General features: G+C 33.8%; 1 protein-coding gene across 1 annotated transcript; it reads left to right on the top strand.

Moving 5' to 3' along the window:
* The first annotated feature begins 15 nt into the window (after window positions 1-15).
* LOC117905716 (protein NRT1/ PTR FAMILY 5.10-like) lies at window positions 16-14,943 on the top strand. Its single transcript, XM_034818600.1, has 3 exons — window positions 16-40; window positions 869-993; window positions 14,458-14,943. The coding sequence occupies exons 1-3, from the start codon at window positions 16-18 to the stop codon at window positions 14,941-14,943; spliced, it is 636 nt and encodes a 211-aa protein (XP_034674491.1).
* Window positions 14,944-15,732: the final 789 nt, after the last annotated feature.

Genomic DNA, 15,732 nt, shown 5'->3' with positions numbered 1-15,732 from the left:
TCATATGTAAGGTTGATGTTTAGCTATGGTTCCAATAATTGTACCTACATTTACTCATGAGAAAAAAATCAATATATAGTACTATAAAAAGATTATAAAAAAAAATGGTAAAATAACACAACCTTAAACTCTAAATTAAATAATCTCATATTTATCTAGTTTTCATATTTACACCCTAAACGACGAAACTTTCATTTCCTTACATCTCTGTCCATTTTTGTATAGTTTTACATGCCCATCTCTGTCTCCATGTTATAATTTTATAATTTTTTCAATCTCATGACATAGAATATTTTCAAAGATACTATTAAGAAGTTTTCCATTATTTTAGAGTTTTTACAAGGAAAAATCATGAAAATTTTCATATGTTCTCATTATTTAAAATTATTGAACATGAATTTGATTTCTATTTCTATTTCTATTTCTATATTTTATACATTTTAAAAATTATATTTTATGACTACTATTTGATACAAGTGTAGTTCTATTCATTTTTTTTATGATATTTTATCATAAAATATTAATAAATATAAATTTTATTTACATTTTACTTTATTTATTTAATATACCTTAACAAATTGGTTATGGTTCTTCCAAAATTTTATGATGACTATGAAAGAAACTTAGAGTGTGTTTAGTAGTGATTTCATAAAGTGTTTTTAGCCTTTATAACACTTTAAGTGTTAAAAAAGTTAGAAACACTTTCTAAAATTACTACCAAATAGACTCTTAGACTAAGTTTGTTTCTACCTATTTCCCCCAAAACCTGATACCTCTCATTTTCTAAAATCCCATATTCTTTAAAATGCATCTTCTTCTGAATCCCTCTGTCTCTTAATATGAATTCTTATAGGGCTTTGATTTATAGGTGCCAAGAACGTAAATAAGTGGTTCGGAATCACCCAGTTACTGCCATTAGTAGGAGCATTTGTTTCGGATTCTTATCTGGATCGATATCGCACCATTATCGTCTCTTCTCTTGTCTACATCCTGGTCTGTCAATCTCCTTGATTCATTTTACTAGTCTTTATTAGTCTCCTTACTACTTGAATCACGCAATGAAAACGGGACTGAGTTCAGTTGTTTTCTTCACTGTTTCATAATTACTTCAGCTTAACAAGTGTTAAAAATATCAGATCATGCCATAAGGGCATCTTTGGTCAATGTTTTCGAAGGTAGTTTTCCATTTCCCAAAACAAAAAATTTAGACTATGTTCAAACTTACATATCGAAAAATGAAATTAATTTAATCATATCATGCCACATATATAATTCAGGGGCATATTTGGTAAATGTTTTCAAAAGTACTTTTCTATTTCCCAACAAGAAAACATATTTGATAATAAAAAAAAATAGAAAACCGTTTTCTTTTCTTAAAAAACAGAAGACATGGTATGGTTTTTAGATAACATCTTTTTTACTTGCTTTCTTATACCTATTTTAAAAATAATTATACAAATATCAAGAATGATTAAAAGTAAAACATTACTTATAAAAGTTACGATTCAAAACATATTTAAAAATATAAAATATAAATTAAAAATATTTCAAGTTGTAAAATAAAACATTTGTTTTACAAAACAATAAATAATAGCTTAATGAAATAGTTCTCAAAAACTATATTTTCATAACTATTTTCAAAAACAATTATCAAACCAAACCCAACTCAATTCCATTTTATTGTAATTTTATCAATATAACTATTTCACTATTATACATTGAATGACTTAATTTATATTATTGACTGTTGGGTTTTTCCTCATGTGGAAAACCTAAATTAAGAACCCAAAATTTAAGGTCTCTTAGACCTTTATATAAAAGGGTTAGAAAAAGAATCCCTCTTCTTCTTCTTCTTCCAATTTTTTTTGTAGCCACCAGAGGTAGAAGAAAAAGAGAGTAGAAGGAGAAAAGAGAGAGAAAGTGAGAACCACCATTTTTGAAGTTAGAGAGAAAAACTCAATTTTTCTTCACTGTCAAGATTTCATCAAAGGTTCGATCCTGCTTCATCTGTGGGCTGATTTATCTAAAATTTGGAGGAGAGGTTTGTGACTCATTAATCATCAATCTGAACAGTGGAGATCAAATTTAGAGTTCCATACAGTCGTCTTTCAGTCCGAGAATAGAGCCTCTATTTTGGTGAGTTTTCTATCTAGACGGTTTTGATCATGAACTTTGTTCAAGGTTAATCCGTGGTTCGATTGAGCTGATTTATGGTGAGCACGTTCAAAACTCATTGATCTTCATTCTGAACGGATGAGATTGGATTTGGAGTTAGGAATAGTTATATTTCAGTCCAAGAATAGTGGCTATGTTTGGTGAGATTTCTCCATTGTCTTTATGTAAAGTTGTTGAAATTGCCAAGATTAATTTGTCTTGAGATATGGTTGATGTATGCCTCTAGTTTTATCTAGAGAGAATTGTGTAACCCATTGATTATATTAGTGGAGTTTTTAAGTGGCCTAAGGGTCCTGTGGTTTTTACTTCTCATATTGGAGAAGGTTTTCCATGATAAAAATTGTTGGTGTTCATAAACTTGTTGATTGGGTGAATTCTAGTTGCTCTATTTGATTGATTCCTATTAGGTTATCACAAGAGATGATAAAATCTGGTTCTGCATTGTTTGTGTTTATCCCATCAAAGTGGTATTAGAGTCAGGTTCAAGATAATTTGTGCCTTGTGTAGAACAATGGAAAGCAATACAAGTAGAATGATTACTCTGAATGGCTCCAATTATCATGTTTGGAAAGGAAAGATGGAAGACTTATTGTATGTGAAGGATTATTATTTGCATGTGTTTGCTTCTGAAAAGCCAGAAAATAAAACTAATGTAGAATGGAATTTACTTCATCGCCAGGTTTGTGGTTATATCAGATAGTGGGTAGATGATAATGTTCTCAATCATGTTAGTGAAGAGAAACATGCATGGAGTCTATGGAACAAGCTCGAATAGTTATTTGCTCGAAAGGCTAGTAACAATAAATTGTTTTTGATCAATAAGATGATTAGCTTGAAGTATCAAGATGGAACTCTTATGACAGATCACTTGAATACATTCCAAGGTATTATTAATCAGTTGGCTGGAATGAATATCAAGTTTGAGGAAGAGGTGCAAGGGTTATGGCTTCTTGGTACATTGTCGGGCTTGTGGGAGACGTTTAGAACTTCTTTGTCTAACTCAGCCTCATATGGTACTATGAATATGGATTTGGTTAAGAGTTGTGTTCTGAATGAAGAGATGAGAAGAAAGTCACAGGGCTCTTCTTCACAATCAGATGTCCTAGTTACTGAAAAGAGGGGAAAGAGTAAGAATAAAGGTCCGAAGAACAAAGATAGAAGCAAAAGCAAGACTAACAAGTTTGCCAATGTTGAGTGTCACTATTGCCATTTGAAAGGGCATATAAGGAAGTATTGTCTCTAATTGAAGAGAGATATGAAGCAAGGGAAAGTGAAGGACAAGAAGAATGACAATGGTGGTGAAGATGATCGAGTTGCCACTACCACTTCAGATTTCCTTATTGTTTATGATAGTGATGTTGTTAATTTTTCTTGCTAGGAGACCACTTGGGTGATTGATAGCGGTGCCTCAATCCATGCTACACCTCGGAAAGATTTCTTTACATCCTACACATCCGGTGATTTTGGAAGTGTTACGATGGGTAATAATGGCTCAGCTAAAGCTATTGGTATGGGATATGTGCGTTTGGAGACTAGTAATTGTACTGTGTTGATTTTGAAGAATGTTAAACACATTTTGGATATCCGCATGAATTTAATCTCCACAAGTAAGCTTAATGATGAAGGGTTCTGCAATACCTTTCGTGATAGTCAGTGGAAGCTCACTAGAGGTTCTATGGTGGTAGCAAAAGGAAAGAAGTGTTCCTCATTGTATTTGATACAGGCAAGGGTAATTGATTCCAGTATCAATATAGTGGATGGTGATAGCACAGTTGAGCTTTGGCACAACAGACTCAGTCACATGAGTGAGAAGGGCTTGATGATTTTGGCTAAGAAGAATCTTCTTTCTGGTATGAAGAAGGGATCTTTGAAAAGGTGCGCTCATTGCTTAGCAGGAAAGCAAACCAGAGTTGCATTCAAAACACACCGCCATACAAGGAAGCCAAGTATGCTTGATTTAGTGTATTATGATGTGTGTGGTCCTATGAAAACAAAAACACTTGGTGGATCTCTATATTTTGTGACTTTTATAGATAATTCAAGAAATATTTGGTTGTATACCTTGAAAACAAAAGACTAAGAGTTAGAGGTGTTTAAGTAGTTTCATGCTCTTGTTGAGAGACAATCTGGTGAAAAATTGAAATGCATCGGGACTGATAATGGGGGTGAGTATTTTGGTCCTTTTGATGAGTATTGTAGACAACATGGTATTTGACATCAAAAGACACCTCCTAAGACTCCTCAATTGAATGGGTTGGCTAAGAGAATGAATATGACACTAGTTGAAAAGGTGAGATGTTTCCTTTCGCAGTCACAATTGCCAAGATCCTTTTGGGGTGAGGCTTTGAATTCTGTTGTACATGTTCTCAATTTTACACCATGTGTTCCTTTAGAATTTGATGTTCCGGATAGAATTTGGTCGGATAATGAAATCTCTTATGATCACTTGTGTGTTTTTCGATGGAAGGCTTTTGTGCACATTCTGAAAGATGACAGGTCTAAGCTTGATGCTAAGACAAGACCTTGTGTATTCATTGGCTATGGTCAGGATGAGTTTGGTTACAGGTTTTATGATCTGGTGCAGAAAAAGCTTGTAAGAAGTCGAGATGCTATGTTTATGGAATATCATACCATACAGGACATCGAGAAGACTGATGCAATAGAGTTTTAGTATAGTGATAATCTGATTGACTTAGATCCAGCTCCTTTGACACATTTTCCTAAAAAAGTTGAAGATAAAGCACATGATGACCAACATGACATTAGTGATGTTGAAATTCCCACACAGGTTAAGACAGATGATGATGTTCATGAGCAGTCACCAGTAGCAGAGAATCATTCTTTTGAGCTTGTCAAGTTGCCAAAGGGAAAAAGAGCTTTGAAGAACATGTGGGTTTACAAAGTGAAGCAAGAACAACACATTTCATAGCCACATTACAAAGCTAGATTGGTTGTCCAAGGGTTCAGTCAAAAGAAAGGTATTGATTTTGATGAGATTTTTTCTCATGTTGTTAAGATGTCATCTATTCGTGTAGTTTTGAGCTTGGTAGCTTGTCTTGATTTGGAGATTGAGCAGATGGATGTTAAGACTGCATTTCTCCATGGTGATTTAGACAAAGAAATTTATATGGAACAACCAAAGGGTTTCACAATAAAAGGAAAAGAGGATTATGTGTGTGAGTTGAAGAAAAGTCTTTATGGCTTGAAGCAGGCACCAAGGTAGTGGTATAAGAAGTTTGAATCAGTTATAGGGGAGCAAGGCTACTGAAAAACTACTTCTGACCATTGTGTATTTGTGCAAAAATTCTCTGATGATGATTTTGGTATATTGTTGCTCTATGTTGATGATATCTTGATTGTTGGCAAAAATGTTACAAGAATTGATAAGCTGAAGAAGCAGTTAAGCAAATCTTTTTCCATGAAGGATTTGGGGCCAGCAAAGAAAATTCTTGGTATTAGAATTGAGCGAGATAGAGCATCCAAGAAACTGTATATGTCATAGGAGCAATATATTGAAAAGGTGCTTGAAAGATTTATCATGAGCAAAGCTAAAGTGGTTAGTTCTCCTCTAGCTAGTCACTTTAAGTTAAGCAATAGACATAACTCTTCTATAGATAAGGAGAAGGAAGACATGAGAAAAGTTTCGCATGCCTCAGCAGTAGGAAGTTTGATGTATGCCATGGTATGTACTAGACTAGACATAGCTTATGCAGTTGGTGTTATTAGCTACTTTCTATCTAATCTAGGAAGACTACATTGGGAGGCAGTCAAGTGGATTATGAGATATTTGCGAAACACTTCCAGGTTGAAACTCACTTTTGGAAGTGGGAAACCAGTACTTGTTGGCTACACTGATTCAGACATGGCATGGGATGTAGATAATAGAATGTCTACTTTAGGCTATTTGATGACATTCTCAGGAGGTGTTGTGTCTTGGAAATCAAGACTACAAAAATGTGTTGCACTTTCTACAACAAAGGCAGAGTATATTGCAGCAATAGAAACATGTAAAGAGTTGTTGTGGATGAAGCGTTTCATACATGAGCTCAGGTTTAAGCAACAACGCTATATGGTATACTGTGATAACCAGAGCGCCATTCACCTTAGTAAGAATTCTACCTTTCATGCAAGATCGAAGCACATTGATGTGAGGTATCTTTGAATGAGAGATTCTCAATGACACCTTGTTTGAACTTGAGAAGATACATACCGATCACAATGGCTCAGATATGTTAACGAAGTCCTTACCAAGGGAGAAACTTGAAGTTTGTTATTTAATCGTCGGGATGGCAAGTCCCTCCACATAATCGGAAATGGGGAGATTTGTTGGGTTTTTTCTCATGTGGAAGACCTAGATTAAGAGCCCAAAATTTAAGGCCTCTTAGGCCTTTATATAAAAGGGTTAGAAGAAGAATCCCTCTTTTTCTTCTTCTTCCAATTTTTTTACAGCCACCGGAGGTAGAAGAAAAAGAGAGTAGAAGGAGAAAAGAGAGAGAATGGGAGAACCACCATTTTTTTAAGTTAGAGAGAAAAACTTAGTTTTTCTTCACTGTCCAGATTTTATCAAATATCTAATCCTGCTTCGTCTGTGGACCAATCAACCTGAAATTTGGAGGAGAAGTTCTTTACTCATTGATCTTCAATCTGAACAGTGGAGATCGGATTTAGAGTTCCATACGATCGTCTTTTAGTCCAAGAATAGAGCCTCTGTTTTGGTGAGTTTTCTATCCGGACAGTTTTGATCATGAACTCCAATCAAGGTTAATCTGTGGTTTGATTGAGCTCATTTTTGGTGAACATGTTCAGAACTTATTGATCTTCATTCTGAACGGTGGAGAATAGATTTAGAGTTCGGAACAGTTATATTTCAGTCCAAGAACAGTGACTGTGTTTGGTAAGATTTCTCCATTGTCTTTATGCAAAGTTGTTGAAATTGCCAAGATTAATTTATCTTGAGATATGGTTGATGTATGCCTCTATTTTTATCTAGAGAGAATTGTGTAACCCATTGATTATATTAGAAGAGTTTTTAAGTGGCCTAAGGGTTCTGTGGTTTTTACTTCTCATATTGGAGAAGGTTTTCCACGATAAAAATTATTGGTGTTCATATACTTGTTAATTAGGTGAATTCTTGTTGCTCTATTTGATTGATTCCTATTAGGTTCTCACAAGAGGGGATAAAATTTGGTTGTGCATTATTTGTGTTTATCCCATCATTGACATGTATCCATTTCATGCCCTAAAATTTTCCTTTACATTTTACATGGAATTGGTCTACATTGTCATAGATGCCTCAATCAAGCTAATTGAGTTGACATCAATGGAATGAATATTTAAATTAAATAAATACATCAGCAAATTATATTAAATAAAAGTTCCATGTGTAAGGCATCGACTTAAAGCCACAAAAGGCATCTTACTTAAAATAATATTATTAAATTATCACATAAATTTAAAATTTATTTTGTAAGCAACGAAAAAAAAACTAACAACTTACAAATTAATAAAATAATTCTAATAAACTTAAAAAACATATTATTGGTGTAGGACTCCCATATTGTCTCTTTCAGACCTTGTTATTTAAACTTAATCATGCACGTCATCTTTTTCAATTTGAGCAATATTTCTACCTTAATTGACTTTATAGAAATGTCTACTTAAAAACATTTTTTTTTTCTCCTTTACTAACTCACGGAAGTAAATTTTAATGTTAATATCTTTGATTCTTGCATGAAAACTGGATTCTTGGTTAATGCAAATGTTGATTTACTTTCACAAAAAATTATTTATAGGCATTTCTTGAGTATGATTTAAATTAGAAAACTTTCAATGCAATCATACCACTTGAGTAACACCTTTAGTAGTTATTGTTAGGATAGAACCCTTAAATGATGTAATCGAATAAGTTTTCATTAATAAATTTGTTTATTATAATATTCTTAATTGTATTAATTGTTATTTGAGCATTCCTATATGAACTAGTGTCCGTAATCTAATAAGATATATGTTATCATCCTCTTAAGACTACTTCTGTAATTCTTGAGTTATAGATGCTCTAGTTATGTGATCTACTAACATACTTTAGCTTATAAAAAACATATATCAAATTCTGCTTAAGGAATTATTATGACCATAATTTTCTTAAACACATATCCTTAGGATCAACCTAGAAGATATGTTATCTCAATCTTATGAGATATCATGGTACCTCTATCGAGAATACCCATTACAACTAACTTTCATTAATATGACCCAATTTATATGGAATATATGACCACCTTAGGGTCTCATTCATAGGTTAAGGCCTCCTATTGACTTTAGTATAGGCTTAATATCCTCCTAAAGTTTGTCATATCTAATGTATAGCCATACACACTAATACATTCACCATGAAAAAACCCATTTCAATGACCAAGACAAATCATCCCTCCAATTAAAAGACAATGCACTATAACCTATGATGGATTACCCAAATTAATGAATCTACTGTAAGCAACTTATTATCTTGCAAGAAACTCATAACTTGTATCTTCTATCCAATTCCTAATGCACCTAAGTCATACAATGTAAGCGATAAGAACATGAATGTTCAAATAGCCGATCAATGAAAATAGGAGAGTAAGGGAAACCAAAATCATAAATAAATGAATTTATTAATGAAACTAAAATTTGTTACATTATGTTTTCTATCCTAACACTAGGATCTTTCATCTATACATTGTTCATGGGCTTGTATGGAAACCATCAATTTATCAAAGGTGGTGATATTGACATCTTTGGATTCTTCAATTACTATCATCTTGTACTCAAATTGTGTTGTTCAGGTTCAATTTTATTTTATTTTATTTATATAACTTGGATATTTGAATTTTTTTTTCCATTAAATTTCACCTAATTAACAAGAGTTGATGGTTATGAAAAATAATTTGAAACTTATCCTTATAGTATGTTGTCAAATCTTTTTTACCTTATCTACCCCTTTGTAGGTGTTCATCAATATGTCTCATGTATTTACAATATTCTAGAAAATCAATGGTTTTATCCATTGACAGATGTAAAGGTGAGCCTTCAAATGTTTCTATCTAAAATTTTTCAAATTATCTTTTGCGCTTGTGTGAGTAATGCTTGATTTGTTGATGCCACAAATCTTTGATCTACTACTCCAAGAATATTTTGATACTCAAATAGTAGCTGCATTTTGATATTCTAAAATTGAAAATTACTTTTCCATCAAGCTTTGTAAATTGGGGTCATGTTGTATTATTGTTGGTTATATGCTCCTTTAATCATTAGACTTTGATACCAAGTGAGAAAAAAAAATTGTTTAAAAACAATAGTTTTGTTGCAATATAATTTTTTTTTTTTTATCTTACTTTGACTTAGAGAAAACAATTTTATTACAATGGAGAGTGTCATTTTATTATTGTCTAAAAATATAATATTTAATTTTATATTCATGTTTAAAAAAAAAACATTCTTCTAAATATACAAAACAATGATTTTATTTTTGAAGGTTTTGCCATTTTTTATTTTTAAAAATAGAAAACAGTATTAGAAAATAGAAACAAAGCTGCTCTATTATATTTTCTTCTTAGTAATTTCATATAGCAAATAATATTGTCCTGCCAACCCAACTTTAAACATCAAAGGCTGACTTTGCCCAACCTTGTGGGCCAACGAACCTATGCCCAACTCAAAGGCAAGTTAAGCTAAATCATAACATTTTTTTTTTTTTTTTTTTTTGTAAATTCCAATTCAGCTTCTTATCTAAATCTCAACAGCAATGAGAGTTTTTTCAACTAGTCTTTGGATGCGATTTAGTATTGTTAAAAAAAATCCTAGAGAAAAATCACCTCCTTTAGTTTCTAAACGCAAGTTACTGCTGAATATTCTATTACCTCGAGGAATTAGTAAGATTAGGGAAAATTTGGAGTATTTAAAAAGAAGAAACTTACAAAAACAAGAAGATGAAGAATGGAAGAAAATCTATATCAAACCAATTTTTACATACAATATTTATATAGTGTATCAGTTACATGATCAAAATAACTACTTATCTAGCTAACCCTAACAACTTAACCTACTGACTTGAACAATGTTGCTAACTACCCTAGCTGACTCAAACAATATTTGGTTGTTACAACCTTCGAGCAGGTGTCCTAACAATAAAGAAGTAAGAGAGTTAGCTACAAATGGGAATTGAATAACTAGTGGAATGGGTTGATGAGATGAACTAGAATTTGTTGGTGATGAAGGCATGTTCCCAGGATGGAAAGTGTTTGAAGTTGTTGAAGTATGGGAATTGGATGTGAAGCTAGGAATAGATGAAGTAACAGTCTGTGGAGAGATTGTAGGAATTGGTGGAGGTTGAGGAATTTGATATGGAAAAACATTCTCATCAAACACTACATGCTGGGAAATATAGATACGGTTGGTTGTGAGGTCCATGCAAATGTATCCTTTCTGAGAAGAGCTATGTCCAAGAAAGAAACATTGTATGAATCTGTATTGGAGTTTATGGTTGTTGTAAGGTCTGATATATGGAAAACAGAGGCACCCAAAAACTTTTGAGAATGTATAATCTGGATGATGACCAAATAAGGTTTGAAATGGAGAGTGCAAGTTCAAAACTTTGGTGGGTAATCGATTAATGAGAAATGTGGTTGTTTGAAATGCATATAACCAAAATTTTGAGGATAGGTTTGCATTGGCTAAGTGAGTTAAACTTGTTTAAATAATGTGTCGTATCTTTTGTTCAGATCTTCCATTTTGTTCTGGTGTATGGGGGCATGAGCATCAGTTTACAATTCCCTACTTAGTGAGAAATGAAGCAAAAGCTTTAAATTCACTCCCATTGTCTGATTGCGAGCATTTAATCTTGCCACCAAATTGTTTCTCCACTAGAGTTTGAAACTTAATAAACATAGATAATGCTTTATCTTTGGTATGTAGGGGATAAATCCATAAGAATCTAGACCAATCATCAACAAATAACAAGAAATAACGAGCACCTGTAGTTGCTTTAACTAGAGCTAGGCCCCAAAGATCGGTGTGTATAAGATCCAAAACTTTAGCTGCCTTCGATTGAGAAAAAGAAAATGATAATCTATGACTTTTTCCACACTAACATGCTGTATAGATAGTTAAATTATTTTTTCGAAGAGAGACATTACAAGAGGCTAATGCATGTTGGAGACTATCTACAGAGAACTGACCTAACCAAGCATGCCAAAGAGTGGATGGTGTTGTTCTTGTTGTAATTATAGAGGTAACAAAAGTAGTTGGTGTTTGTCTTGGCACAGGCTGTCCTGGAAACTTGTAAAAACCTTGTTCAAGCTTGCCTTGCATGTGTGTGTTCTTCATTTGTTGATCCTTGATTAAGAAATGTTAAGGATGAAATTCAACAAATGAATTATTATCATGGCATAGTTTAGAAACACTAATGAGATTTGTGGCAAACTTGGGAGGATGAAGAACCTTGTTTAGCTTGAATTTCTTGTATTTGGTAAATAAAAGAGTGGAATCAATGTGATGTATAGGAAGTTTTTAACCATTTCCAATGAAGACTTGATCAAGTCCATGATAAGGATGCATGTTTGGTAGATGCGTAGCATTGTTGGTCAGATGATGAGTTGCCCATGTATCAAGAAACTAAGAATATGATGATGCTAGAGAGGCTACCATTGTTTGAACTTGGTTACTATAGGGGCCTTCTCCCACATGTCCACCCATAAAATTCTTTGACGCGTCTATCCACGTGGCATCATTCTGGCTAGTCCACATGTCACATCTCTCATCACTATCCGGACGACTTCCAAGACATCCAGGGAACCTTTTGTCCGGACCATTCACACCACAGAGCAACCCACACTCTCCTAATAGCCTCAAGTCTTCTTTGGTATATGAGATCATAACTAATTGACATTGAGTTGAGTGATGAGACTCCTCCCACCCTCACGTTTGTTTCAATAGATAAAGCCTTAGGGTATCAACAAGGAGGAAAGGCTGGCAGGCTGTGTCATGAAGTGCCACCTGACACAACCCCCAGTTGCTCTACAGATGTGATGATTGCTCTATTGTTACCATGCTAGTCATCATTATGTGAGCCAACTCAGCATCATTGAGCCTTCCTCCACCTGAGAGCATTATAAAAACACAACTGAAGGAGAAGAATGGTGGGCGAACTCTGTGAGTTTTCTTATCAACTCTCTCTCTCTCTCTAAGGGTCTCCAATATAACTTAAGCTTCGGAGGGTGTGTCTAGACAACCTATTTGAACATCTGTGTGCAGGAAAGCAAGAAGTCCATGTTCCAGTGTCTGGACAAGAGCCTTTTCTACCACCTCAAATGAGAGATCCATCATCGGTTGACTAGGTATCAACAACTTCTATTGTGGTTAGGAAATGTGTTATTGTTGGGAGTTGTATGTGGTAGGTGACTCCCTTGAAAATTGATATCAAATCAGTGATAGCATGAAAAAGAAATGTGTCCGTATTTACCACATAATTGGCATTATGGTCTATTGCCTTGATACTGCTTAAGGCCTTGATTTCAATTGCCTGAGGATCATTTACTTTGAGGTTGTGCTGAGTTTGGTCTAGCATTTTGATAGTTGTTGCGGTTGCTAGAGATTTTTTTGTTTTTGCCTCTCGTTTGTTGCATTTGAGAGACAGCAACATGAGCAGATATGAAGTCTGTTTCTAGGATTGTGTTTTGAAATTTCAGACGTTGTTAATGTATGAAAAGTATCTTGTGAATAGAGCGAAAGGATATGTCGTCTTCTCAAGTAGTGATGAAGTAACAACAAGATTTTAATCAACACCAAGTCCTCCCAATATCTGTAATACCTAGTCTTTTTTCTGAGACTAGTTATCCAATAGATGCAAGATTATCAACTATAGTTTTCACTTTTAGAAGATACTCTATCATGGACATTGCACCTTTGCGACTTGTTTGAAACTCCAACCGGAGTTGCATTACTCTTGCTTTGAAAGAGACTGAAAATATCTTCTCCAAAGTTGTCCAAGCTTCATGAGAGGTTTGGTATCCAACTATTTGCCCCATGATTTTAGGGGTAAGAGAAGAATATAACCAGCTAAGAATCATACGGTCATACCTTCTCCATGAAACGAATTCTAGGTTTATTGTGCCTACAATTGTCATCTTGGTGGGGCACATATTCAGTCCTTCAATATAGTCTTCAAAGCCATTGGCGAAGATAACATTCTCCATTTGGGTTCGCCATAAGATGTAATTGTTTTTGTCTAGTTTCATAGGAAGGACATAATTTAGCATTTGAAGAGAATAACTTGATCCTAGGAGTGAAGTAATCTGTGTGGGAGTTAGTGATTCAAATGATGGATTGAAGAAGGACATGGTTAAATTTGGGAAATTTTTTTTGCAAGATTATTGGTGGTATGATAATTTTTGTGGTTGATGAAGGATCGTTTTCAACAATTGAGAGGAATGAGAAGGGTTAGGATGGGGTTATGGCTTTGATACCAAGAAGAAACTTGCATAAACACGTAGATGAATAATGAAAAAAATCTATATCAAACCAGATTTTACATACAGTGTTTATATAGTATATCAGTTACATGAGAATAACTACTTATCTAGGTAACCTTAACAACTTAACCTATTAACTCTAACAATATTTGGTTGTTACAACCGTTGGGCAGGTATCCTAACAGTAAAAGGGGTTAGAGAGTCAGGTGAGTTCTTTATCTTGAACTCTATCATAAAGAACTAACCTTAAAACTAAAAATGCATTAAGATACCCTTGATGATATTAATGGCTTTAAGCCTATTAAATTTCATGGCTTTAAAAGGATGTCTTCATGAATTATATAAGTTACCTATAAGAATCTTGAAAATCTATTTACTTGGACTTCGTGAATACCATTGATGCATATTAAATGTAAGTGTAAGAGTATCTTTCCCATATGATGTGAAATATCATATATTACATTCGTCCTTCCATGTAGTCGTGGCCCATGCATTCATGGATAGTTGATACACAAATTCTTGTTAGGGTTTGATTATGTTATAGCTTCAAAACATGTACACTTGAACTAGATAATTGATCTTTTGTACAAGTTAGGAGCTTCTTTCCAGGGGATTGATCATGAGATATGACAACCATTTTCTTTTGTTTTTTTTTTCTCTCTTTTTATTGATTCTTTTTTCTAGAAATATCCATTTGGATTTATTGGAAATGATTATGATGCTTCCACTATATTGATGACAATTATCTTTTGACTTGAATTGGTGCAAACTAGAGGGACTAGGTTTGCTAACTATGTCTGCAGTGTTTACTTCTCACGACCCTTTTGACTACCAAATCATTGAGAAAATCATGTCATGTTCTTCTCAGCTTCAATTAATCTTCTTCTTTTTCTGTCTATATCTGGTAGTAGTTACCCAAGGTGGGCACAAGCCCTGCAACCAAGCTTTTGGAGGTGATCAATTTGATGGACAAGACTCAAAGGAATGCAAAGCAAAAGACTACTTTTTCGACTCGTGGCCTTTTTGTCTATGCATCGCTCTTTCACTAAGTGTGATGACCTTGAGCTATATTCAAGACAACCTTAACTGGGTTCTTGAATTTGGAATCCCTTGCATTATGATGGTGGCGACTTTGCTCATTTTCTTGCTTGGAACTAGTACTTATCAGTATAGTTTCAAAAGAGATGAGAAAAACCCATTTATTAGAATCATTAAAGTATTTGTTGAAGAGATTAGGAATTGGACAGTAAGCCCATCATAATAATAAAAAAATTAAAATTGAAAAGGGAGCTTAAGGAACCTTATCACACCAAGGCTCTCCTAAATTCAAGTAAGGCAAATAAGTTCCTACATAATTTTATTTTGTAAGAAATTGGGAAGTAAAACATAGCCCTTAGTAAAGATTTTTTCAAAATCAGAGCCTTATGCAGATTGATTCCAAACATTAGGAACTTTGTTTGAACCTATAATTTCAACCATTTGATTGGAGCACATTTAAAATATCGTATTAGGACACTTTTTAATGTGGTAAATTTCTTTTAAAAGCCATACTTGAGCCAAATTGTTCCAAGGAAAATGAAAAGGCGTGTAGAATCAATGAAATTGAAGAAGCTAAAGTAGTTCTAAAGTTGTTTCCCATGTGGACTACTTGTTTAGTTTATGCTATTATGCATGCGTAGTCATCAACTTTCTTTACCAAGCAAGGAATCACAAGGGATAGATCTATTGGGTCAAGTTTTGACGTACCATCTGCTTCCCTTATGTCCTTTATCACCATCACTGTTGTTCTCTTCATTCCCATATATAACCTCATTTTTCGTTCCCATTGTGAATATTGTGACCAAGAAACCATCTAGCATAACAATGCTTTAGAAAATCGGAATGGGGATGTTTCTATCTATTGTTTCTATAGTAATTGTAGCATTGGTAGAGATGAAATGACTCAAGACAGCTTAAGAGCATGGCTTGATTGATATACCAAATGCCATGGTTCCACTGAGGGTGTGGTGGTTAGTTCCAAAATACATATTATTTGGACTTTCCGATGAGT

The sequence above is a fragment of the Vitis riparia genome, chromosome 18 (genome assembly GCF_004353265.1).
Source record: "Vitis riparia cultivar Riparia Gloire de Montpellier isolate 1030 chromosome 18, EGFV_Vit.rip_1.0, whole genome shotgun sequence".
Classification (NCBI taxonomy): domain Eukaryota; kingdom Viridiplantae; phylum Streptophyta; class Magnoliopsida; order Vitales; family Vitaceae; genus Vitis; species Vitis riparia.
The sequence above is the reverse complement of the archived record's forward strand: the minus strand, read 5'-3'. Positions and strand labels throughout refer to the sequence as shown.

Bases quoted from the DNA above. Each gene is read 5' to 3' on its own strand.
- LOC117905716 (XM_034818600.1), top strand. From the start codon at position 16: ATGTTTAGCTATGGTTCCAATAATT. The intron at 41-868 runs GTACCTACATTT...TTTGATTTATAG, and splicing joins TAGCTATGGTTCCAATAATT to GTGCCAAGAACGTAAATAAG. The intron at 994-14,457 runs GTCTGTCAATCT...TGCAAACTAGAG, and splicing joins CTTCTCTTGTCTACATCCTG to GGACTAGGTTTGCTAACTAT.